The sequence below is a fragment of the Caretta caretta genome, chromosome 10 (genome assembly GCF_965140235.1).
Source record: "Caretta caretta isolate rCarCar2 chromosome 10, rCarCar1.hap1, whole genome shotgun sequence".
Taxonomy (NCBI): Eukaryota; Metazoa; Chordata; order Testudines; family Cheloniidae; genus Caretta; species Caretta caretta.
The window spans coordinates 16,664,605-16,691,331 of record NC_134215.1 but is presented as its reverse complement, the minus strand read 5'-3'; the positions used below and the strand labels follow the sequence as shown (position 1 = coordinate 16,691,331).

Sequence of the window (26,727 nt, the reverse complement as noted above, 5' to 3'; positions counted from 1 at the left end):
GGCTCACTCCAGGGAGCCAGAGGAGAGGAAGTACGGCTGAAGGGCTGGTTAATGAAGACACCCTCAAGTCATTGGTAAGGGAGCCCTAAGGTAAGAGAGAAGAAGAGGGAAGCAGGAGTGCCGAGGGGAAGTGGCCCAGGGAAATGTAGCAACTTTGGCAGTGAAAGGTTGGCTGCCAACAGCTACTACCATTAGGGTCCCTGGGCCGGAACCCAGAGTAGAGGGCGGGCCTGGGTTCCCCCCAACCCACCACTACAGAAACACCTCCTGCGAGGGGAAAACAGGCCCCTGTCAGGACACGAGGCTAAACTGTTTTGGTATGAGGCGGTAGGAGCAACAGAGACTGTGGGAGTTCTCTCACCAACCTCCTTGCTGGCTTAGGATGAAAAGGGCTCAGTAGACTGTGTCCCTGGCCCTAGAGAGAGAAGGCCTACGTGGAGGGTTGCAGTGAGCCTCTGAAGCTAGCATAAACCGCCTGGAAGCACGGGACCCACGGGGACAAGGTCGGAGCTCTGCCACAGAGTGTGTGTGTGTGTGTGTGTGTGTGTATATATATAAAAAATATTAGGGCTGTCGATTAATCACGGTTACACGTGATTAACTCAAAAAGTTAATTGTGCTTTAAAAAATTAACTGTGATTAATCTCAATTAATCACACTGTTAAACAATAGAATACCAATTCAATAAATTAATTACCTATTAAATATTGTGGATGTTTTTCTATATTTTCAAATATATTTATTTCCATTACAACACAGAATACAAAGTGTACAGTGCTCACTTTATATTATTTTTATTACAAATATTTGCACTGTAAAAATGATAAACAAAAGAAATAGTATTTTTCATTTCACCTCATACAAGTACTGTAGTGCAATCTCTTTATCATGAAAGTGCAACTTACAAATGTAGATTTTTTTTTTTTGTTACATAACTGCACTCAAAAACAAAACAATGTAAAACTTTAGGGCTTACAAGTCCATTTACTCTTACTTCTTGTTCAGCCAATCGCTAAGACAAACATGTTTGATTCCATTTACAGGAGATAATGATGCCCGCTTGCTTACAATGTCACCTGAAAGCGTGAACCGGCGTTCACATGGATCTTTTGTAGTCAGCATTGCAAGGTCTTTACGTGCCAGATATGCTAAAGATTCGTATACTCCTTCATGCTTCAGCCACCATTCCAGAGAACATGCTTCCATGCTGATGATGCTCGTTAAAAAAATAATTAATTAATGAATTTTGTGACTAAACTCCTTGGGGGAGAATCGTATGTCGCCTTCTCTGTTTTACCTGCATTCTGCCATCTATTTCATGTTATAGCAGTCTCGGATGATGACCCAGCACATGTTCTTCATTTTAAGAACACTTTCACTACAGATTTGACAAAATGCAAAGAAGGTACCAATGTGAGATTTCTAAAGATAGCTATATCACTCGACCAAAGGTTTAAGAATCTGAAGTGCCTTCCAAACTCTGAGAGGGACGAGGTGTGGCGCATGCTTTCAAATGTCTTAAAAGAGTAACACTCCAATGTGAAAACTACAGAACCCAAACCCCAAAAAAGAAAATCAACCTTCTGCTGGTGGCATCTGACTCAGATGGTGAAAATGAACATGCATCGATCCGCACTGCTTTGGATAGTTTTTGAGCAGAGCCCGTTTTCAGCCTGGACGCATGTCCTCTGGAATGGTGGTTGAAGCATGAAGGGACATATGTATCTTTAGTGCATCTGGCACATAAATATCTTGCAATGCTGGCTACAACAAAACAATATAAAACTTTAGCGCCTACAAGTCGACTCTGTCCTACTTCTTGTTCACCAAGTCGCTAAGAGAAACAGGTTTGTTTACGGGAGATAATGCTGCCCACTTCTTATTTACAATGTCACTTGAAAGTGAGAACAGGCATTTGCATGTTTTGTTTTTGAGTTATGTAAGAAACAAAAAAATCTACATTTGTAGATTGCACTGTCATGATAAAGAGATCTCACTACAGTACTTGGATGAGGTGAATTGAAAAATGCTTTTCTTTTATTTATCTTTTTTACAGTGTAAATATTTGTAATAAAAATAACAGTGAGCACTGTACCCTTTGTATTCTGTGTTGTCACTGAAATCAATATATTTGAAAATTTAGAAAAACATCAAAATATATTTATAGTGCAATTTAAACTGCAATTAATCGCGATTAATTTTTTTAATCATTTGACAGCCCTATTAATCACATGAATTGTCCCTGTGTTTCCAGGATGCGGACTAGCTTATTCCATACTAAGTGTGTTTTCTTTTACCCTAGTTCTGCAGTGGTGCGAGGGAAGAAATCTATTACTTCATAGATTTTTAAGGCCAAAACTTGAACAATAATTAATTCAGTAGTGATTAAAATATCTAAACAGAGTGATAGAAATATTGTCTGTGATTTGGGTCCCTTTTAATTAAGGTATGTGTTCCTTGTGTAGGGTTGTTATACTTGTTGATATCTCAGTAACAAATTTCTTGTACATCATTCATATCCAACATTCCTTGCGACTTTTACTTGAAGAACAAATGTCAAACAAGGATTTCTTCAATATTATAGCGTAAGTAGCTGATCAAAAATACTTTTCTTTAAACAATTACCTAGAACACATTGTGAGCAAGCAGTACACAGGTGGCTAAATAGAAAAATGACATGCAAGGTGGCTAACTAGCTACTAAAGATTGCCAATGTCTTATCTGATTTAGATGATATTTTACCGTATTTAACTTTTTGTGATAGAATAATTACAAGAATAGCCTATGAAAGACACCCTAATTTGCCCTTATCACTATTTTAAATAGTTGAAATATACGGTGGCCAGTCTGGTAATTAAGGATCATCATCTACTTTATGATGTTTATGCTTCATGATTTTGCACATTTCAGTGAACCCAGATAATGTTCAAAAACATTAAAACAGTGTAAAAAAAACACTGGAATGCGTTACCTAGGGAGGTGGTGGAATCTCTTTCCTTAGATATTTTTAAGGTCAGGCTTGACAAAGCCCTGGCTGGGATGATTTAGTTGGGGATTGGCCCTGCTTTGAGCAGGGGGTTGGACTAGATGACCTCCTGAGGTCCCTTCCAACCCTGATATTCTATGATTCTGTGATAACAAATACTGTACATATTATAGTACTGGGAACAGTTGCAAAATTAAAGTGTCAAAAAACATCACATTAAAAAAAATAGTTGGGTTTATCAGGTCCCTCCACTGCAAAATCCCTCTTGCAATTTACAAGAGACATAAATACAATAGTGTATGAACTTTGATATTATTTTTCCTAGTATACAACAATGCTAAATTCCTTAATACACAGGTAGGTGTGGAATGTTCCACGGTTTGAAATACAAACTGATATCAGATGACAAACATCTGTAATGCTAGATTTTATCTAGGGAATTTACATTGTACCCTTGAGAGCTATAATTTGAAAATGTAACTTCTGTTTTGTTTTCTCCAAAGATTTGGAAGTGACATCAAGTCTTGGAAACCAGAAATGGTTCCTTCAAATTCAGAAAATTTACAAAGTGCCTGGAGGTACAATCAAATTATAATTTGCTTATATTTATGAATTTAATGAAAGTGCTTATCCTAGAACAAATGTAGCATAGAACCAGGTTTAACCAAAGCAGTGAGTAATTTTGCAGATGTAAAAAGTTTAGTTTATGGTGTGCTATCCTATAGTTTGTGTAGTTCTAATCTGAAAAATTACTTGTGACAACAGCGTGATAGCATTTAATATTTAGTGTGTTGAAATTATTTCCATATCATATGTGCTCCATTCAGAAGTGTAAAGGTAGTTTATAAATTAACTGCCAAACCTTCAGATACAACCTGAGAGCTGAAAGTCAGTCTGTATTCTTTCTTTCCTAATACCAGTACCACTCTGCATGCCAAATTATACCCTTATTGAACCTATGCAGTCCCATTGTCTTCAGAAGATCTGCACAGATGTAACTGAATGGAATTTAGTAAACAGTTCTGTTGATGCATGAGTGTGTAGAATTATGAGTTAACATGGAGTCTCATATTACAGCTTTCCTATATAATGTGCATTAATAATCCTTCTGCCTTAAAACTGTGCCTTGACCCTTTTCAGAGTTGCTAATTTGCCAGGGCTGCAGTAAAATTAGGCCAGTCCACTTGGGTCATTGTATCATCGGGCTGTGCTGTGTGTCATAATTCAAAAGCTATTTCTATATTTCAGTGCATCACCATGAGATTTTAGTTGAGACGGTGGGTTTTATTGCTTCCTGCAGAAAAGTCTTTCTATTGCATATTCTTTGCATTCTGATTATTAGTATAAAACTCTTTCTAGATGGGTGTTGAGCCTGCAGTGCAAAGGCAGTAGAAATTTCATGAGTGCTCTAAGAAGAGCAGTGGAAGTAGACCTCAAAGATAAAGACAAACATGTATCTCAAGGACTTTATCTACTTACCACTGGAGTTCCTGACCAGGAGATGGTGGGTATCAATACAAAATTTTGCATGTTCTTTGTAAATATTTATTGCTTATTCAGAATTAACCTCAAACTTTTTTCACCTGCCTTCTGTAGTTTGGTGATAGAACACTTGTCTTTCATATAAGTAAGCCCATCAATGGTACCAGGATCTGTGACTTCGCCTCCTGAAATTATTCATTCCTGTATAACTCAAGGCAGAAAATATTGCTGGGTGAATCTCAAAAGGTTCTGGATGTTTTTGTGTGACCCACCCCCCAGCACTCACAGGCACTGTAGATCCCTTTTTCTAGTGACAGCAGGATCTTCCTTGCCCACTCCTTCCTCTATCTGGCAACTCTTCATCAGCCCTCCCATTCCCCATCTGCAGGAGAAGACAACAGTCCACTTCTGCCAGGCCACACATCATTCTCCAGACAGAAGAGGATTTAAATTATAAGGAGAAATCTCTCATCAATTCTGTGACTAACTCTAGAGTAAATTTACTTAAAGTTAAGCTCTGAGGGTCAGATCCTCAGTTGGTATGAAGCAATATAGTGACTTCAGTGGAATGACATTGATTTACACCAGCTGAGAATTTGGCCCTGCAAGTCAATAAAATAGTCACTCTTCTGAAGTTCATGGTGGTAGCCTTTCTTTTTGTCTTGTAGCATACAGTTAATACTTATATGGCCGATGTCTGTGGAGGTTGTGATTTGCAGCTTCACGTTTGTCTGTTCAGTGTAAATGGCTTTGACCCCAATGGCATTATTCCATCCCGCTATGCCAGTCCAAATGAAACTGCCAGCGCGTTTAGAGAAATAGCACATGCGGCCAATGGAAGGTTTCATTGGTTTGGAGAAACAGGTATGTTTTTTAACTTCCATCTTCATACATTCCTCCTCTATTGGGCAAGTTAGTAATGCACTATTACAGGGGCGAGCAAACTTTTTGGCCTGAGGGCTGCATCGGGTTTCTGAAATTGTATGGAGGGCCAGTTGGGGGGACTGTGCCTCCCCAAACAGCCAGGCATGGCCCAGCTCCCACCCCCCATCCAACCCCACCCCCCCTGCTCTCTGTCCCCTGACCACTCCCAGCCCCTAACTGCCCCCTGCCGCCCCATCCAACCGCTCCTCTCCTTCCTGACTTCCCCCCTGCCTTCTGACCGCCCCAACCCCTATCCACTCCCCTCCCCCGCTTCTTGCCCCCTTACCGCACTGCCTGGAGCACCGGTGGCCGGGCTCTGAAGCTGCGCTGCCCTAGGAGCTTGCAGCCCCACCGCCCAGAGCATCGTGCCGGCGGCGCAGTAAACTGAGGCTGCAGGAGAGGGGGCTAGCCTCCCTGGCCAGGAGCTCAGAGCCTGTGCAGGATGGTCCCACAGGCCATAGTTTGCCCATCTCTGCACTATTACATGCAACTGTTTCCTGAGACAAATAGCTTCTCCTTTACATTGTGTTAAGACATTATACTGGCACTGAAATCGACAGAGGGCTCATCCCAGTTAAGGCCTCTAGGTGCTACTGCAATATAAAAGTTTAATAATGATGCAGGATTTCTGTACTTTAGTATTTTAAAACCTAATTAGAAATTAATGTAATCATAAGTCAACTCCAGATAGGCATTTCTAAAGACAAACATTTTAAAGTTTTTAATTACTTATGAAGTGTGGGCTAAATTATATCTAGCCCTTATGAAGTACACACTTTACTTTTTTTTTCTCTTTTTCTGTTGATTTTTTTGTGTGCTCTGCAAGTTGCGATATACTTTCTTTAAAATAATTACCTATTGATAAGCATATGTTTAATTACCAGGCATTTATGAAAGTGATGATATCAGTATTATTGTGTCTGAAATGGAAAAAGCAGTCAACTACTCCCAAAAGGTATGCTTTAAAAAATACCATTTTCAATTTTCTTTAGAAAATAGCTCTAAAATATTTGTTCAGTTGATGGTGTTCAGGCATTAGCTACAAAATCAAAGTAATTTATAAGATGGTGCATGATTTAGGATAATATAAAATAATGTTTAAAGTAAAAATAGAGTTCTGCTCTGGAAAGCAACTAGAAAACTGGCCTTGTGGTGTTCCATATTTGTGTTTCAATGATTCCATATCAAATATGATTTTATAAGTAAAAGGATGCTCTTTTTATCTGCCAATCCTGTGAACTCAGCCTGGGCTTTGAGACTCAAGCTGGGTGGTTCTTACACATCACCAGTAATAAAGATTCTGCAGGCCAAATTATTCCCTTAATTGTTTCTGAACAACCTAAATGGCAATAGTAAATATAACTGTGGGCATAATTTGGCCTGTAGAATCCTTTTATTACTGGTGAAGATACACAGAATGGTCAGAACTCTGCTGTGTAGTCTAATCAAGTTGTAGTTCAGTCTACTGCAGGGGTCTCAAACATGCAGTCCACAGGGTTATTTTCTGCTGCCCGCCAGCTCCCCGCAGCATCCCCGCCCTCCCCAGCATTTCAGGGAAGGGGTTGGAATGGGGGCAGGGAAGGGGTGGGAAGGGGCAGGGCAGGGGTGGGGCCTCATGGAAGGGGTGGAGTGGGGGTGTGGCCGGGCAGCGGGGGGGTGGTCAGTGGTGTGGCCCTCAGGCCAATGTACTAGTCCTCATGTGGCCCTCGTGGTCATTTGAGTTTGAGACCCCTGGTCTAGTGGATAAGGCACTGGGACTGGGAATCCGAAGGCCTGGGTTTCATTCCCCTCTCTGCCTTTGTCCTACTGTGTGATCCATGGGCAAGTCACTCCATCTCTCTATGCCTCCATTTCCACTCCCACCTTTGGCTGTCTTGTACATGTAGATTGTAAACTCTTTGTGGCAGGAACTGGCTCTTACTTTGTACAGCACCTTGCGGAATGGAGTATCTAGGCACCACTGTAATACATGTAACAGAAAATTGACTATTCGTACCCAGGTTGATTTTGCATTGCCATCAGTTTTACTTGTAAACTAAGCTAATATAATATGGAATCATTTATATACAACAAAAATGGCCATTTGATTTTTTTCTCAAATTACATTCAATGTAATGTCATGCATTTGACGTGCCTGTTTCTCTTGGAAATGGTTCTTCTGACTAATGCTAAAATTAGACACCTTGAGGTAAATGTTCAAAAATATACCCCCTCGTCATCTGCCCCTCTTATTGAAAATCTACCTCCTCAACTAAGGAAAGATGGTAACCTCTGTATGTAGGTTATTTTATTATTTTTAATATGGTTTTTTTTTTCTGTAATGCTCTCTCCTTAAGAATAAATGTGCTTGTTTGAAAAGGTCTGTGTGGCAACTTATAAATGTTCACAGCTTCTGAGGAGAAAACAAAACACAGATGCAGGCATGGTTAGGCAGTCTGGCTTGCCAGGGAACTCACACTGTAGGCAAGGAACTGTGCAGCCTGGAAAAAAAACCCAGTTAGGAGGGACAAAGACCTGGGTCTCCCTACCAAGAGATGTGATGGCTCAGGAAGCCAAGAAGCCTAGAGTAGGTTGGACCATGGAGGGGGTTGCAGATTCAGTTGCCCCAAACTGTCACAGATGTAATATAGTTACAGTTTAAAAGTTAAATTTTTAATATATGGAAGACCCTGAGGAAGGTATATTGTATTCTGATATCTTTGTTGCTCAGGAAAATGCAGAGGGAAGGAGATTCCATTGACAAAAACAAGGTAGATATTCAGGAGAGTCTTATGTCTTATTTATTGCTTGTATCATTTTAAATTAACCACCTAGTATTCTCATAGCTAATCTGTGTAAAACATTTAGTTGTTGGCTTTATCCTCTCTCTCCCACTCAATCCTGTTTGTGACTTGTTTTAAATCAGATTGTATACTCTTCAAGCCAGGGATTTTCTTTGTGTGTTTGTGCAGTGCAAAGCACAGTGGGGCTCCAATCCTGACTGGGACAGGTAGGTGTTGCTGTATTACAAATAAGAAATAGTAAGGGGCCTGTTTAAAGTGTGTACTTAAATTGCCTGCAAAGGAGCTGTTAAGCATAGCAACAATCTGAATTTTCATTTCAGTGTGCCTTGCTGGTGGAATCCTTAAAGCAACGTTCAGGAACACAGTTGGTTAATCAGTTTATCCCAGAAGAAGACTTAAAGATGCTTTTGAAAAAGGAGAGAACTAGAGCACAGAAATTGCTGCCTCCTAAACCTACAGCTCTCACTCTGGCTAGAATGGTTTGATTTCATTTATTACCCATATTTTAAAGATGAAATCTGTTTTAGTCAGTGACAATACACAAGAGGTAAGATGCTGCCCTTTAGAAGAGAAAAGTGCTTAAGATGGAAATTTCAGGAAATATCTTTTTGGTAAAATACCATAATAATATTCAGCAATTATATAGCACTTTACATTGAGTGCTACATAAACATTATCAGTAAGTAATGCTCTTAACAACCCTGTGAGGTAGGTATAGTGATACCTGCAGGGTTGTACAAGATACTACACTTGTAATGCAACCTCCTGCCCTAGGAAACTGCACCAAAATATATACAAACGTAGCAAGTACAATTTTGCATTGGCTTTGTTTAAAAAAAAAAGTCATTTCTGAATAGCCAGTTTTGCCTGTCCCTTGCATGGTGACTTATGAGAGATGCTGCAATATATTATCTCCATTTTATAAATGAGATTGAAGCAGAGAGGTGGCTTTTCCCAAAGCCACACAATAAGTCAGTATCAGAGCCATGATTAGAATTCAGGACTTCTTGCTTCCTGACCTTTTGCTGAAATAGTCTCAGTGGATAATCTCAACACTTGTTCCATGATAAATTATCCAAGACAGTATTTACCAAATATCACATCAAAAACACAGGACAAATGTATAATACAAGACATGAATTTGAAGCATTCTTGTATACTTAGAGATGTGAAAATCTTGCACAGAATTCTCCATAGAAGTCTAGTGATCCTTTAATGTTCCCTTTATCTGGTAGGTTTCAGAGTAACACCCGTGTTAGTCTGTATTCGCAAAAAGAAAAGGAGTACTTGTGGCACCTTAGAAACTAACCAATTTATTTGAGCATGAGCTTTCGTGAGCTACAGCTCACTTCATCAGATGCATCTAAGGTGCCACAAGTACTCCCTTTCTTTATCTGGTAGTTAGGGTATGTAAGCTAGAGGTGATCAGGTTTGTTATGCTGTTTGCTCCAGAACGCTCCCTGTACATTCAGTGGTATAGCAAAGGTCTGACCCTGCTGTTGAAGCCAATAGGAGTTCAATGAGAAAATACAGCATAGTGAATTAGTTGGGCTGGGGTGCTCCTGAAAGTTACCCTGTGCTAAAACTCATCTGCAAATTTGTCATTGGTACCAAAGTAGAGGGGAGATAGAAAATAGGCTCTAGTGTATGGAGTGTGAGAATTCTGTAACAAGATACAGTCAAAAGGAAATGTTTAGAAGATTCACTCGTTATCTGTGCTTTTAGAATATCAAAGACAATCATGAGGGGGAGAAAAATGCTGCCTTAAAAGCTCTGACATGGCGTCCAACTAGTGCCAAAGCAGAAATCCCACCACGTATGTATAGATAAAATTCATTCTTTTATATCGAAAGCCACTGGAATAGTTAGATTAGAACAAGTGTGTTTATCTTCGCAAATACTTTCTAGAACCTGATTGTACACTTCTTAACCAGACAGCTATGACTATTAGGAAACATGACAATTGTTTTCAAAGTAAAGCTATTTCAGTTTAGAAAATCAGAACTGATTTGGTTCTAAATTCATATTCCATCATCTCTTGAAGTTTCAGCCAGTGGGGAGTAATGTGTATTGTTACTTGCCTTCCCCAATGATTATGGTATTAATCTCTCGGCCTCAGATTCATAAATCTGTTCATTTTACCTCTTTGTAAGTGTCTAAGCTTGTTGATCCCCACTTATATATGGAGAGCATGACTGAGTTAATAATATTTGACCATTTTTATCTACATGTAAAATCTTTTAGGTATTTCAATCTGTGACAATGTAAAATTATGAAAAGAGTAGTACAGTGGAGTAACATTGCAAAAGCAAACATGATTGTCCTATATGAAACAATACAGTATTTACTTTTATATTATAGCTCAGCCAATAAAAGAATTGGCTCAGACTTCTGGGAAGAAGAAACATAAATCAAGAAAACAGCCACAGATCTCCCTCTCAGTATTTTATATTGACAAAGGAAAAAATGTGGGTAAGTACTCTCAGCATCTGACACCTAAAAAATTGTCTCTTCATTTACAAAACTATTTAGATATTGGCTAAACACCAGCAAGCTTTTTACACTGATTTTTACACATGGGAGAAATGTATGGAAAATGGTTTGTCAAATGGTGAACCATACAACCAGTGATTTATTTTATACTTTCATTGATTTCCTGCATGATCTTGGCCAAATCACTTCTCTCTACATCATTTCAGTATATGTACACTGAATGGAATGACATTTACCCACCTTTGTAAAGTTCTTTGAAATCATCTGGTCAAAGATATTATAAGTCAATAGTATTGTCATTGTAGTATGAGCCCATGTGGAAAAGTTTGGATCACAATGCTCCACAGCAAATACAAGTTTAAAAGGGAAGTGACATTTTTTTATATACAAAGTGTTTTAAAGAATCTTAGGCACATATATTATGCCAACTACAGAAAAGATTCCATTGACTTAAGCATGGCCATGATTTCACCCAGAGTGTTTAACTTCACTTTTTTCTGCTCTGGCTAGGTGCAGTTTACAGAAAGTATCCAAAGAAAAAAAGCGTGAAGAGGTCTATTCCTTTTGCTACACTGCCAAAGGAAGAGGAAATATGTTCAAGCAAAGAGGTATTCAGTTATTTATTAATGTTATCACCATCTTTATTAGACCACTTAAAAGAAATTAACATTGAAAATGAATATTTGTGACTTAGACAAATATAGTTTTGTACATGGTTTTAATATTTGCTGTCCTATATCTAGTTAACTTAACAGAGTGCTCTGTTTTCTCTCTTAAAAGTGGTTGAACAAGTACAGTATAAAAAAGTTGAAGTTAGAGTTGCCCAGAATGATGTTTGGTCCCAACTGTGTTCACCAGAAGAAAATGGTGGAGTCTTTGCACAAGGAAGTGTCAGCAAAATACTGTACCATCTTCCCCAGTGTAGAAATCAATGTAAGTTGATGCAGATATCATGAACCCATGTATCTGAGGTGCATATCATAACATGATTCATTTAACACAGTTCCAGTCAATCTCTAATTGTGCCAAACCAGTGTTAAACTTACCCTATGGGTTAAGTTGTTGTTTTCCCGCAATATACAAAAACAACACGGGTCTATCTGTTAATAAGAAGGTGTATATTATTTAAAATTACTGTGGGTAATATACAGCACATCTGTACAAATATATGTATGCACTTAACATCCCTAGACTGTTTCTAGATTAAGATGTCTTCTGTCCCTGCAATTTGAAAGGAAAAAAAATAAAGGGCTAAATCTATCAGTTCTTACTCAAATAGATTTCCCACTGAAATCAGTAAGAGTTGTGTGTGAGTAGTAGCTGATGGATTTGATTCTGGCTGTAAACATTTCCACGTAATTAGTCAAAGTACAATCTGAGGGAAACAGCAATTTACCCTAAGGTATTAATCAATGGTCTGTCACCTAACAAAAGTGACACCATAAAAATGCAAGAAATAAATGTATCCAGTCAAATTCTATCATATGCACCCTCGCTTGACCAGAGCCAGGTTTTCCTAATGTGGTTAAACCTACAACAACAGCCAAAGGTGAAGTATGGGAGCCACTGTGTCATGGATGTTCTAGAGGGTAACATTCATGTCCCTGAGCAGCCATACAGACTGACATAGCAGCATAGTACATGTCTGCTGAAATAAGACATTATTCTTCCAATGGTGTAAATTGTTCTAGGGTATTGTGAAACACCTACAATTTCAGCCTAAGGAACTAGAAGACTATGTTGAACAAATGGAGAGGGTGTTATGTTGCTATATAAGAAGAATACAGTGGCTTCTCTCAGGTAGGCTTTACATCTGGGATAGGGATGAGGTTATAATCCATGGTTGTGCGAGTGTAATCCAAGCATAATTAAAATATTTCCTCTTGCTTACTCCTTCTACTGGCTTAAATTTGGACAGCATAGTAAACATTAGGTCTGAGTAAGGAGCTAGTGTATCTATTATTCCATGATTATTTAGCTGCACAGTTTGCTGAAGGTTCCACTCCCTTGTCCTCTCCTTGTTGCAGAATTGTGCTCCAGAATCTAAACTTTCAATTTTTTAAATTAATGTTTATGGTAAAGTCCTCATGGTTGTAAAGAAAACCTTGAAAGATGAACTCGGGTTGTATGTACACTGCAATGAAAAACCCACAGCTGGTCCATGCCCTCTGACTCAGGCTCACGGGGCTCACGTTGCAGGGCTGTTCTACTGCAGTGTAGGCTTAGATGGAACCAGGTGTAGATGGAACCTGAGCTCTGGGACCCTCCCACCTTGCAAGGTCCTCCAGCCCAAACCCAGAAGTCTACACTGCAATGAAACAGCCCCACAGCCTGAGCCCCAGGAGCCTGAGTCAGCTGGCCAGCTGCAGGTTTTTATTTGCAGTGTATACATACCTTAAGTGCAAACTTGGCATGCAATATTCTGTTCCAGAGTCCACGGAGAGCTTGAAACACTAGCTTTGAGTCGTGGGAACTGCCCCTGTTAATCTCAATAGGGTATTAACCCTAAAACCCAAAGATTTCAAGGCAATCCAAGTAACTATGTGGAATTTAGAAGAGTCCATCTTTAAACAGAAAGTTGTTCTAAACCTTATTTGCAGCATAGTTGGTACTCTGTTATAATAGGTTAAATATCAACACTAAATATTTCACTGCTGATCATTTTAATAAAAACATCTATTTAATATGCTTATCCCACAAATCCAAATGGCTTGTCATGCCTCCTCAGTGCCAGAAGTCTTTATTGCTCTTATCTAGCTGCCAAAAGCTCCTGCTTTCCCACCTGACTTCTAGAATGCAATGATCAGCTGCCCACTCAAAAGAAGTCAATGCTGAAAATTGAAGATGTGGAGATAGTGTCAAATACATTAAATTTTCTGTCAAAAAATCACACGGGGGCTACTGTACTGCTTGTGGTATTGATGTTTATTTTTAAAAACTCAAAAAAATGTAAAGAAGTTGCAGTGGAATTTCCAATCTGCCACCCCAGAGGACAGCAGAATCCAGGGACCTTGCAGCTGAATTTAGACCCTGCTTGCTATGCAGGACATGGAGCCTTGCTCGTACATTTTTTTAGTGTTTGTGAAGAGTACCAGGTTGATATTCCTGGAAACAGAACATGGCCTCAGCAATGCAAGCTTCCCCACATCCACCACTGCTTATGTGCCTCAATCTTGACATGGAGGGCCCATTCCAAGGATGAAAGAATGATTCAGTATCCAAACTGATTAAGTCTTGGGCTTTATGTACAGCTATATAGCAGCACAGCTACACCACTGTAGCACTTTAGTGAAGACGTTCCTACGCCTACAGGAGAGCTTCTCCTATCAGTGTTGTTAATCTACTTCCCCGAGAAGCGGTAGCTATATCAGTTCTCCCGCTGACATGGTGCTGTTTACCTGGGGATTATGTCAGTATAATTTAGGGTTGTCAAGTGATTTAAAAAAATTAATCGTGATTATTTGTGCTGTTAAACAATAATAGAATACTATTTATTTAAATATTTTTGGATTTTTTTTTACATTTTCAAATATAGTGATTTCAATTACAACATAGATTACAAAGTGTACAGTGCTCACTTTATATTTTTTATTACAAATATTTGCTCTGTAAAAAACAAAAGAAATAGTATTTTTCAGTTCACCTAGTACAAGTACTGTAGTGCAATCTCTTTATAATGAAAGTTGAACTTACAAATGTAGAATTATGTACAAAAAAACCCTGCATTCAAAAACAAAACAATGTAAAACTTTAGAGCCTACAAGTCCACTCAGTCCTACTTCAGCCAATCTCTCCGACAAACAAGTTTGTTTACATTTGCAGGAGATAATGCTGCCCGCTTCTTGTTTTCAATGTCACCTGAAAGTGAGAACAGGCATTTGCATCGCAGTGTTGTAGACGGCGTCACAAGATATTTATGTACCAGATGCGCTAAAGATTCATATGTCCCTTCATGCTTCAGCCACCATTCTAGAGGACATGCATCCATGCTGATAATGTGTTCTGCTTGATAACGAGCCAAAGCAGTGCGGACTGACACATTCAGTTTCATCATCTGAGTCAGATGCCACCAGCACAAGGTTGATTTTCTTTTTTGGTGGTTCGGGTTCTGTAGTTTCTTTTAAGACTTCTGAAAGCATGCTCCATGCCTCATCCCTCTCAGATTTTGGGTGGCACTACAGATACACCTCTACCCCAATATAACGCTGTCCTCGGGAGCCAAAAAATCTTACAGCCTCATAGGTGAAACCCTGTTATATCAGTCTTGCTTTGATCCACTGGAGCGCGCAGCCCCCTCTTCCCCCTCCCCCCCGGAGCGCTGCTTTACTGTGTTATATTCGAATTCATGTTATATCGGGTCACATTATGTCAGGGTAGAGGTGTACTTAAACCTGGGGTCGAGTACTGTAGCTATTTTTAGAAATCTCACATTGATACCTTCTTTGTGTTTTATTAAATCTGCTGTGAAAGTGTTCTTAAAATGAATATGTGCTGGGTCATCGTCCGAGACTGCTAGAATATGAAATATATGGCAGAATGCTGGTAAAACAGAGCAGGGGACATACAATTCTCCCCCAAGGAGTTCTGTCGCAAATTTAATTAACACATTTTTTTTAGCAAGCATCATCAGCATGGAAGCATGTGCTCTGGAATGGTGGCCAAAGCATGAAGGGGCATACGAATGTTTAGCATATCTGTCATGTAAAGACCTTGCAATGCTGACTACAAAAGTGCCACGTGAATGCCTGTTCTCACTTTCAGGTGACATTGTAAATAAGAAGCAGGCTGTAGTATCTGTAGTAAATGTAAACAAACTTGTTTGTCTTAGCAATTGGCTGAACAAGAAGAAGGACTGAGTGGACTTGTAGGTTCTAAAGTTTTACATTGTTTTGTTTTTGAGTGCAGTTATGTAACACAAATGTAGACTTTTTTTTAAGTTACACTTTCATGATAAAGAGATTGCACTACAGTACTTGTATGAGGTGAATTGAAAAATACTATTTCTTTTGTTTATCATTTTTATAGTGCAAATATTTGTAATAAAAAATAAAGTGAGCACTGTACACTTTGTATTCTGTGTTGTAATAGAAATCAATATATTTGAAAATGTAGAAAAACATCCAAAATATTTCATAAACGTCAATTGGTATTCTATTGTTTAATAGTGCAATTAATCACGATTATTTTTTTGAGTTAATCACATGAGATAACTGCAATTAATTGACAGCCCTAGTATAACTACATTGCTTAGGCATGTGGACAAAGTGTAGACCTGGCCTTTGACCTGTACAACATCTTCAAAAGACAAGCTTGGGTGCTTAAATTCACAACTTTGCTAGACACTAAAAAACATGGTCTTAAAGACACTGGATGTATGGGCTTATTACAACAATCTCTCCACTAACTCCCCTTTTTTGTCCAATGACAGAAGGGGTGTCAATGGGCCACTTCATCTTGAATGGTCCCTTGGAAGCTGTGTTAACTATGTATGTTAAATAATTTTTTCCATCTTGTATGTAGTTGTGAAACTCTGAGGGATGTCTACACTGCAATTAGAAACCCGCGGCTGGCCCATGCCAGCTGATGTGGGCTTGCGGGCTCAGGCTAAGGGCTGTTTAACTGAGGTATAAATGTTCTGACTCAGGCTGCAGCCCAAGCTCTGTGACCCTCCCATTTTGCTTTGTCCCAGAGCCCAGGCTTCAGCCTGACGGTCTACACTGCAGTGAAACAGCCCCTTAGCCTGAGCCCCACAAGCCAGAGTCAGCTGGCATGGGTCAGCTGCAGGTTTTTAATTGCAGTGGAGACATACCATAAGTGCCTTTCACAGACCTGAATTAGAGCTCTGTGTAGCTCAAAAGTTTGTCTTTCACCAACAGAAGTTGATCCTATAAAAGATATACCTCATCCACCTTGTCTTTCTAATATCCTGGCCCAATACAACTACAGTACAACAATGCTGCAAACAATGGAAAATTGAACTGATAATCTCAGCTGAAATGGTATATTTATAAAATGAGTCTATGAACTGCTACCATGCTCTAAATCTCATGTTCTGGACTAGGAAGCCGGCGATTATTTGGCACCATTTTGGAGACAAAATTATGCATCTTGATTGATACATCTGGTTCCATGGACCCTTATTTGCAACAGGTCACAAAAGAGCTTACCTCCCTCATCTGGGAACAGCTAAGAAAGAATAATGCTAGGTATGTGTGAAAAGCTGATGACTGAAAGTGGTATAATGCTAAATAGCTAATTAAATGGTATTGAAACACAATAGGAGCAGTTATTAGTAACTAGTACAGAATATATGATTTTTTAAACCAGTATCTATTAAATCTTACATCTTTTCAAAGGATGTAAAGCAGTACATCCTTGATTATTTGAATCTCATTTATCTGAAATGACCTCTTATCCAAAATAGTTTTGTTCCCCAGCATCTGTTGTTTACAAAGATAATTTGATCAAAAACCTTGATTAGCCAAACTTTTTTAAAAATCACCCATTCAGATAATAGAGGTTGAACAGGTCTCAGTATACAGAACATACACTGGCATTGCTTTTTAAAGCAGTGCTAGCATGAGAGGGAGACCATGCCTCAGAATAGACTTGGACAGTCCAGTTAGTTTGCAATCTTTCAGAGGGCACCATTTGAATAAGTGTTGTGAGCTGTTCTCTGATGGAAGGAAAAACACAACTCAGGACTCAGAAGAGAGAGAGAGAGAAGGGAGTACCCACCAGGAAACTCAGTGGAAAGCCTGCGCAAGCCCAACCCAATAAAGTACAGTCCAGATGCTAGCTATCATCAGCTGGGAAACTGTGAAAATCTGTAGGCCAGCAAGATGGCAGCCATTGGGGACTGAAAGTAACAGTAACGTATAAGACCACTTGGATGAAATGAACTTCCAATTTATTATTTGTATTACAGTAGCAGCTAGAGGCCCCATGTGAGTTCAGAGCCCCACTGTGTTAAGCACTTTGCAAACACACTATTAAGAGATGATACCTGCACTAATATGCTGACAATCTAAACAGAAAAGACAGTAAAAGGGTCTGAGAAAGGAAATATTGTAACATATAGTTTGCATAGATACATTTTGTAGGTGGGGAGAACTAAGGGATGAAGAGATTAAGTAATTTACCCATGGTCACACAATGAGTCTATGGCAGAGCTAGGAACTGAACTCAGGTCTCCTCAGTCCCAATCCTGTGCCTTACCCACAAGAGTATTATTCCTCCCAAACTTAACCTAAATATAAAAAATAGAACACATAGGTGCTGACATTTGACACTAAAATATAATTGTGTATTAGGATGCTGATATTGGCATTGTCAATAACAGAATTACATCTTTCTTGCCAGATTTAACCTGCTGAGATTTGCAGAAGATATAGACACTTGGCAGGAGTTTCTTGTAGAGGCTACAGATGAAACATGTCATGATGCTGTACAATGGGTGTCAAAATTCCAAGCTCATGGCACTACATGCATCCTTAAGGCTTTGCAGGTTAGTTAACTGTACATCATACTGTGGCAAAATGTGTATTATGATAATAAAGACATTGCTTTACATAACCAAATTATTTTCCAGCAGTAGTGTCAGTTAAGTGCTAATTTAGCACAAAACTCTTGAAAAATGTGTAATATATTGAACAGATCTGGGATCCAAGCCACATTTGGATCCAGTCCTTATCCCAAAGTTCAGAGGTGTTTGGAAACGTCATTTAGTATTGGAGTCAGCAGAAACCTAAAATGTTTCATTCTTTTAGATTAATGCACTTATCCACTAACCCTCTGCACATTCAACCAAAGTTTAGAAAAAAGAGATAACATGCCCATAACTAGTTCTTCAAGAGGAGAGCCCTTGTAATGCCACTTGTTTGGGATATTACAGGTGGTTGGGGACAAGTCGGAGCCCCCTAGAAAAGCAGGGTCACTGGGCTATGTACATGCTGCTTTGTGGATCCAAACTGTCACACCTGACAATATATAAAGTGCCATATCTACTCTGCTTCCTTTTTCCACTTAATCAAACATTCACCTAAAGGCTTCAAAGAAGTGGAAAAAGTAGATGAGAAGTGTGAATCTATATGGGCAATCACTTGAAGTACAGTAACTAATAAAAAGAAAAGGAGTACTTGTGGCACCTTAGAGACTAACAAATTTATTTGAGCATAAGCTTTAGCTACAGCTCACGAAAGCTTATGCTCAAATAAATTTGTTAGTCTCTAAGGTGCCACAAGTACTCCTTTTCTTTTCTTTTTGCGGATACAGACCAACACGGCTTCTACCCTGAAACAAGTAACTAATAAGTATCCCTTCTTTCTCTTGTGAGAATTGCCAGAATACTATGAAAGATTAAAGAGGTGAATATGTAGAGGGCTAATTAGGGATCCTACGATCCCTAAATTGGAATCAGTTCTGGAAAACAAGTCAAGAGAGTATTACTGGCGAAATGTAAATCTAACTCCAGATTGCCTCCAATTGGGAGTTTTGTAAGACTATCTTAGGTAAGGCTGCACTGGATCTAGTAGAATATGATCTCAGTCCCATCGTCCCAGTACAAGTTTTCTTAGTGAAATACCTGCCAAGTCATAATATTCTGATTTTCAAAGGTTGAGTCCCTACAAGTTCAACTGAAGTCAATGGGGGACTTACTAGCTTAGCTGAAGTCAGAAGCTTTCAAAATCAGGACCAACTAGTCTTCCTACCTAGTCTAATTCACTGAGACAGTCTCGGAAGATTATTTTTCCCTGGGTTTATTGTCTTATGTTACGAACATTCTATCAATTTAGAAAAAAAGTTATATCCTTTCTAAACAGTAACTAAGATCCTTTTCATATTCAATATAGTCATTTTCTATTCCATGAATGTTGATATGATTTGTGTACAGTTACCTAAGTAAACAGGATTTAGAAAACATTACAATAAAGAAGTGAAAATGCTGTTTAAGTGATACCCCAATGTTTAAATTCATTTTCTGCTTTTTCAGAAAGCTTTCTGTTTTCAAGATATAGAGGCACTGTATGTTCTGACCGATGGAAAGCCAGACACCAGCTGCAGTCTTATTCTAAAAGAAGTTGAAAAGATTAGAATGAAACAAACTACTAAAATCCACACCATTTCTTTTAACTGTTCAGACAGGTATATATTACTTTACAGAATAATATGAAATTCATTAAAATTACTAGTTTAGGTATTGTCATTGTAATGCTCCCAATGGTAACACAAGAGCATGAGTACCAACATCAGGGTAGACTGTTAAAAACCAGGGCACAAACTCCTGATTGGTTATGAGTTCTAAACTTAGATTTCATCAGCCAACTGCAAACTCCTCAAGCACTTTAACAGTCTTAAATGGAGTCACAGACAGAGACTCCTTGCATACTCAGGTCTGTCTTGCCACACAGGTGAGCACAGCTCTGTGATAGCTGGCCCTTTATACTAAGCACAGTAATATTCAGGTTACTCCTGATCCCAAAGGAATAGTCACCACAGGTCAATTGCGCTTTAGGTCTGACACCTACAGTGCTTGTAACTAATCCTATAGTAAACAATATGAAGATTTATTAGATAGGAAAAGGAAATTGCTTGCTTTAACCTTATAAATAACTCTCCAAACAGACACACAAATGAGTTAGTCTTAGGTTTCAAAAAGTAATAAAGGCTTCTATAACCAGTCATCTCTATTTGTCCTTTAGGGCTAACCTAGGCTAAACCTCTAAGGATCTCTTGCTTATGCCTAGAAACACCTTGCATCCCCAGAGTCCAAGCAGCATAGAGATACCTTGTTCCTTTTGTCTGGGATTTTTATCCCCCTCCTGCCATGTGCTCTGAGCTTCCAACTCAGCTAATAGGACTAGAGCAGAACAGTAATAAGTCTGTAGACGCTACCTACGCTGATGGGAGGGATTCTCCAATCGGTGTAGGTAATACACCTTCCCAAGAGGCGGTAACTAGGTCAATGGAAGAATTTTTCCATTGACCTAGTTCTGTCTACTCTGGCAGTTAGGTCGATTTAACTACACACTTAAGTGTGTGGATTTTTCACATTCGCGAGCAACATAGTTAAGCCAACTTAATTTTCTGGTGTAGACCAGACTATAATTAGTGTCTGTCTCCTGTGTAATGATTCACAGCTACAGAGGCTCACAATGGAGTCTCATATATTACATTACAATATGGAACGCAGATATTAACAAGCAAGATTAATGGATGCAGCAACTCAAGCAATCAGTAGAGTCCAAACACTAAACTCTCTTATAATTGTAATACCTACCTATTTTATCAATATTAACCCACAAGTGAGGCAGACAGATTCCAGTTCTGTATCTGTTAGTGTCCAGTTGAGACATGGATGCCATAGCATTAGCTGGCACCTGGCCTGCCAGCATCACAGTCATGTTTTGCGTTTCTTGTTTTCCTGAAACTCTGGATGTGGAGTGTTGTGGTGACTTAACACATACCTTGATTTACAGATTCAGATAATAGGTTGAGCCAGCAATTACGGCTGTTTAAAAACAAACCTTATGTTGTAAACTGAGCAAGTCTCTTAATGTGTAACATGTGACATTTGTGTCCTTTATTAATAGTATATCATCCCAACTATACATATAAAATGATGGGGGGGTCTAAATTAGCTGTTACCACTCAAGAAAGGGATCTTGGAGTCCTTGTGGATAGTTCTCTGAAAACATCCACTCAATGTGCAGTAACAGTCAAAAAAGTGACAGAATGCTGGGAATCATTAAGAAAGGGATAGATAATAGGACAGAAAATATCATGTTGCCTCTATATAAATCCATGGTACGCCCACATCAATACTGTGTGCAGATGTTGTTGCCCTATCTCAAAAAAGATATATTGGAATTGGAAAAGGTTCAGAAAAGGGCAACAAAAATTATTAGGGGTATGGAATGGCTTCCGTATGAGGAGAGAGTAATAAGACTGGGACTTTTCAGCTTGGAAAAGAGATGGCTAAGGGGAGATATGCTTGAGATCTATAAAATCATGACTGGTGTAGAGAAAATAGATAAGGAAGTGTTGTTTACTACTTCTCAAAACACAAAAACTAGGAGTCACCAAATGAAATTAATAGGCAGCAGGTTTAAAACAAATAAAAGGAAGTATTTCTTCACACAAAGCTCAATCAGCCTGCGGAACTCTTTGCCAGAGGATGTTGTGAAGGCCAAGACCGTAACAGGTTAAAAAAAGAAATAGATAAGTTCATGGAGGATAGGTCCATCAATGGCTATTAGCCAGGATGGGCAGGGAGGGTATCCCTAGCCTCTGTTTGCCAGAAGCTAGGAATGAGTGACAGGTAATGGATCACTTGATGATTACTTGTTCTGTTCATTCCTTCTGGGGCACCTGGCACTGGCCACTGTTGGAAGACAGGATACTGGGCTAGATGGACTTTTGGTCTGACCCAGTAGGGCCCTTCGTATATTCTTATATTTAATATAACTTTTCTGACCCTAACTTAGCCTGAAATTAAATCTCAGTGTCTTCATTTTTGGTGTAGACTTTAGGGGCCAGCTCCTCAATTTGTGTAAATTGTCATAGCTCCGTTGACTTCAATGGGAGTTACGACAGTTTACACTTGTGGAGGACCTGGCCCTAGAGATAGAGATCTATTAAATGACTTACTATGGCAATAAAATAAGTTACTTATTGTACCTGTGATATTTTTCTCCAGTATGTAAATCCACACATTTCTGCCTAGAAGTCTGGGTTCCAGTGCTTATTGCTATGCTGTCCCTATAACTGTTGGTCAAAAGTAACCAGCCTTTGTAGTTTATGATTACTAAGTATTATTATATAATTTATATATCCCCCGATAGCTGGAAAAGACTCTACAAATATCTAAATCATTTCTAAGCTTACTCCCCAAACTGCATGCTTAGAAATACAAGAGTCCCTGACAGTAAGTCTCTATTAATGCTCAAGAGCAGTCATTACTGGTAATTTACTGCTTCATTGTCAACAGAAGAGCTAATGAATTTCTGAAGAAGCTGGCCTCTCAAACAGGAGGACGCTACCATCGCTGTATTGGAGACATGGATGGACAGTTAGCAGCACACAGAATGTTGACAGAAGGGTTTGATGATGATGATGTATGTTCAATAGTTATTTGGATTGTGTTTCTTTATGGAATGTATATTTTCTTCCAGATCTAAACTACATTTTAAAAAAATAAAATATAAGACTCCCAAGGTATCTTGCACTGAGATGTTTGGGATCCGAACAACAAAATTTAATGTCTGGCTATACCTATTGCCCAGCCAGACTGAGGAGGTGAATGAAGCCATCGAAGGAGTGTAAGATGCAAAAGAATTTGGAAATGAGAGCAAACCAAAACCCTGGATCTGAATACCCCTGAGTTTTATCAAAGTTCTGCTGTCCTCACTACCACCTATTTATGTTTTATCCATCTATTATGTCTTGGGTTTAGATTATAAAATATTTAGGACAGGGACTGTCATTTACTGTGTTTTTACTGTGCTTAACATACTGGGTCTCCAACCTGATTGAGGCCTCCAGGCACTATTGCAATAGAAATGTGTCATAAAAATAAAGACCAGATCCACCTCAAGTAGAATTTGGAGTTAAACACTCTGTTCTATCTCTTCATAAATAGAAGATCTTGTCTGGATCTGGTGAGTGTGAAGTTCAGAAGTTTGGGTTCAGTTATTTACATTTGCTGCCCTAAGATTTGTAAGCGATTGCTGTAGATTCTAGCAACAACATTTTAATTTTATATTTTAGGATCCAGTTTTTCCTTTCTTCGAAGGAGATGATTTAAAGAAACTTGCTCAAGAAGTAGCAAAAGCCAGAAGCTTTTTAATGCAAGCAAAATCCTTTAGGTGTGTATCTATCCAGGATCTTTCAATGAATACTACTTTTCTTTCATAGAGGGAGCCAAGGAGGAAGTTAGATGGTTAAAGAATATCTGGCTACCAATTTCTGCTTACAAAAGAATCATTTTATCTCACCTATATTTGTCTCTTGCACTCATGGCATTATTTTTAAGTGTGAGGAAGGGACATCCATGCAGACTGCCTCCTCTATAGTTTCTGTTCATGTTCTTATACCGCAGCCAATCACCAGTATCTGAGCATCTTCTAGAAGTGCACTGAGCTATGTGACTAATATCTCTGTCTCTTGTGGGTGTGTCTCTCCCTTTTCCTAGGTGAAAAATTCTGTGAGGTTGATCATCTTGTTCAGCTCTCCCCCCTTCCCTACCAAACCAAGGTAGTGTTTGGTGCCTATCTTCTTCAGAGAGAAAAGTGGCTCTATCTGATGTGAGCTTCCTCCTCCCTTGCACTCTCCGTCAGCCTGATTACAGAATCTGAAGCATCAGTCCTACTCTTATCTGCCAACACCAGTACCTGCTCCCTCTGTCTTATCCTCTTGTGACTTCTATGACCCTCCACCATCTTCTGCATAGAATCTCTTTCTACTTGCAACTTTTCTTTCAGCATCTCTGCTTCCTCGCTTCCACATTCTGTCAGGGTCCCACAGGGTTCAGTGCTGTCCCCTCATCACTTCTCTCTGTGTGCTTCAGTTCTAGGCAGCCTAATCTATCCTCATGGTTTATGTTACCATCACTATGCCAGTGACTCCCAGACAATTTCTCTCTTCTCCCCATCCCCTTCCCCTTCTGGATTTCCTGCCACCATTACAAGTTCTTATCACAGAAAGATATGGCACTTATGAAGAACGGCATTACTCATCGGTTAAATTTTGTAAATCATTTATGTAACAAACTTGCATAATTTTACAAACAACCTCATAGTGCTCTGAAAAATATCATCTTAAAAAGAAAAGGAGTACTTGTGGCACCTTAGAGACTAACCAATTTATTTGAGCATGAGCTCCTTTTCTTTTTGCGAATACAGACTAACACGGCTGTTACTCTGAAACCTATCATCTTAAAAACTATCATCTGTTCTGGTACCCATCAAGTCCACAACAAATTAATTTCAACAAGTACAACTGAACTACAATTGATCCTAATGTCCTTACAATGTCATCCTGATGTCACCCGGGGCCAGGGTCAGTGCTTAAATTGTGCCAGGGCTTATCAGGGCTGAGCCCTGGCACCTCTCAGGTTGGCAATTCATAGCCCCGGCACCTCTGGGCTTTGTTGCATAAAGTTATGTAAAAAAAAAAATTGATTGAAGCCCAGCACCTCTTTCATTACAAATTAAGCAATGGCCGGAGCTAATTGGAGAGACATAGTAATAACTATATAACTACATACCTTCCTTTAGGAAAAAATGCTGTAATAATTTTACATTCCTTATTTTTCCTTTTAAATAGGTTGCTATTAGAAAAATGGAATTTGGACCAAAAGGACAGTTCTTTTTTTAAAAAAAAAAATCCTCAGGTAACCAGTCAGTACAAAACAAGTCATTGATTGTATATTTTTATAAGAATGTTGTTTCAAATTAGAATCCCATATTTTCCAACTTTGGAGAGAGTCATTGCTTAATGTAAATGGCTATTCATTCCAGCTGTTTTAGTGTTTAGCTCAATTAGCTTAACAGCAGCACCTAACAAATACATGCACAAGAAAGTTCACAGGTTGTAATGTATTTTGAGAGGATGAAAAGTGCTATACAGGTGTATGTTTTTATTAATTAAGGGCTCCATGCTTCAGAAAGAATAAATAGCAAAGCTCTTTTGGAGGCGTAGTACCCAATATTATGTGTTTTTGCTGGAATCAAAATTTACAAGAGATTCTAGTACATGTCTCTTGGTAACATGTGACTATCAGGTTGTAAAAACTTTAAATAGTAAAGCACAGTGTACATGGGTATCATCAGCATCCAGGTATAGCAGGGTTCAGACAAATGGATTCCAAGATAAAAATGAGAGCACTGTTTATCAAAGTTTTAAATGAACCAAAGATGCAGTGTTCAAGCATGCTCAAGCAGTGTTCAAGCATGCTTCAATGCAGCTCTTCCCTACTTCATTTAATATATTATTTTAATAGGCATGCATTGAGTAAGGAAGCCCTTCTTCACTTGATGTGACTTCAGTGGGACTACTCATATGTTAAAAGTTATGTACTATCTCTGTACTTAATCTGTGCATATGTTTAGGTGCTTTGCCAGGTCAAGGCTGTGACAGAGGTGAAGACTTCCTGCCAGTTGGAGCCTGCAGCTTGGACAGTAAATCAGGCCCAGAATGCACATACAGTTCAACCTTTGGGTTAGGGTTAGGGTTTTGAAAAATGAAGCAAATTTGCAATGTAATTAATAGATAAAATGGGGATACAACTGTTTCTCCTAACTGAGGTTCCAAACATTTTTTACACTGTATTATTGTAATAAGAATTGCTTCAATTAATTGGCATTGTATATTGAGCCTCTTATTTGGTTGTTTGTTGTTGTTGTTTTTTTTTACAGTTATTTTAAGAGACTCCAGATATTATCCTTGATGGGTAAAAGAGATGGACTATCATCCTAAAAAGAAAATTATTCCCAACGTCTTTATATAGTGATGTCAAGAAACAACTGTTTGCACAGAAAAAAAATAAAGCCTAAAGTTGAAGAGAATGCATTTGCCAAAAAGATTTTGCAAATAACTGTTTTCACTTCTTGATCTAAATTTTCTCTTTGCTGCCATTACAAGTAGGAAGAAAAGATGATTCTAGAAATCAGCAGACCCACAAGCAAGCAATACCCTTTCATGCTGATAAAGTCCAGCTGAATTCAATATGGGTCCAATTCAACTGTCAACTAAAATCAAGGGAGAGACTATCATTGACATTAGTGGTAGTTTGCTCAGATTTCTTTGGTAGCAGTTCCAGAGAGCACTGTTCCCTCTAAGCTGTACACGTGTGCGCGCGCACACAGATCCTAAACCCTGCGCATACAGCAAAACACCGCATACACACAAATTTGCACAGAAGCACAACAATTTGCACAGAAGACATTTTTTGCGCACACGGCCTGTCAAAAATTAGGGGGAACATTGCCAGAGAGACTGGACATATGTTCACAGGAGTCTTGTGAGAAAATGCAATTCAAACTAATTACACGGTTCTGA

At 38.9% G+C, this 26,727-nt stretch overlaps 1 protein-coding gene across 9 annotated transcripts in view; it reads left to right on the top strand.

Moving 5' to 3' along the window:
- The window catches only part of VWA3A (von Willebrand factor A domain containing 3A), a 64,805-nt gene extending 38,571 nt beyond the window's left edge, over positions 1-26,234 (top strand). For 3 of the 9 annotated variants that reach the window (XM_075132712.1, XM_075132711.1, XM_075132713.1), the window contains 17 exons: positions 2,466-2,585; positions 3,490-3,564; positions 4,346-4,490; positions 5,137-5,332; positions 6,277-6,347; positions 8,496-8,654; positions 9,901-9,991; positions 10,537-10,647; positions 11,179-11,276; positions 11,449-11,601; positions 12,360-12,468; positions 16,730-16,874; positions 18,031-18,175; positions 19,661-19,812; positions 22,658-22,784; positions 23,437-23,534; positions 24,994-26,078. In XM_075132712.1, the coding sequence (XP_074988813.1) occupies positions 2,466-2,585; positions 3,490-3,564; positions 4,346-4,490; positions 5,137-5,332; positions 6,277-6,347; positions 8,496-8,654; positions 9,901-9,991; positions 10,537-10,647; positions 11,179-11,276; positions 11,449-11,601; positions 12,360-12,468; positions 16,730-16,874; positions 18,031-18,175; positions 19,661-19,812; positions 22,658-22,784; positions 23,437-23,534; positions 24,994-25,090 (2,092 nt within the window). In that variant the 3' untranslated portion in view covers positions 25,091-26,078. The other 6 variants (XM_075132714.1, XM_048866080.2, XM_048866084.2 and 3 more) reach the window with 5 other exon arrangements.
- Positions 26,235-26,727: the final 493 nt, after the last annotated feature.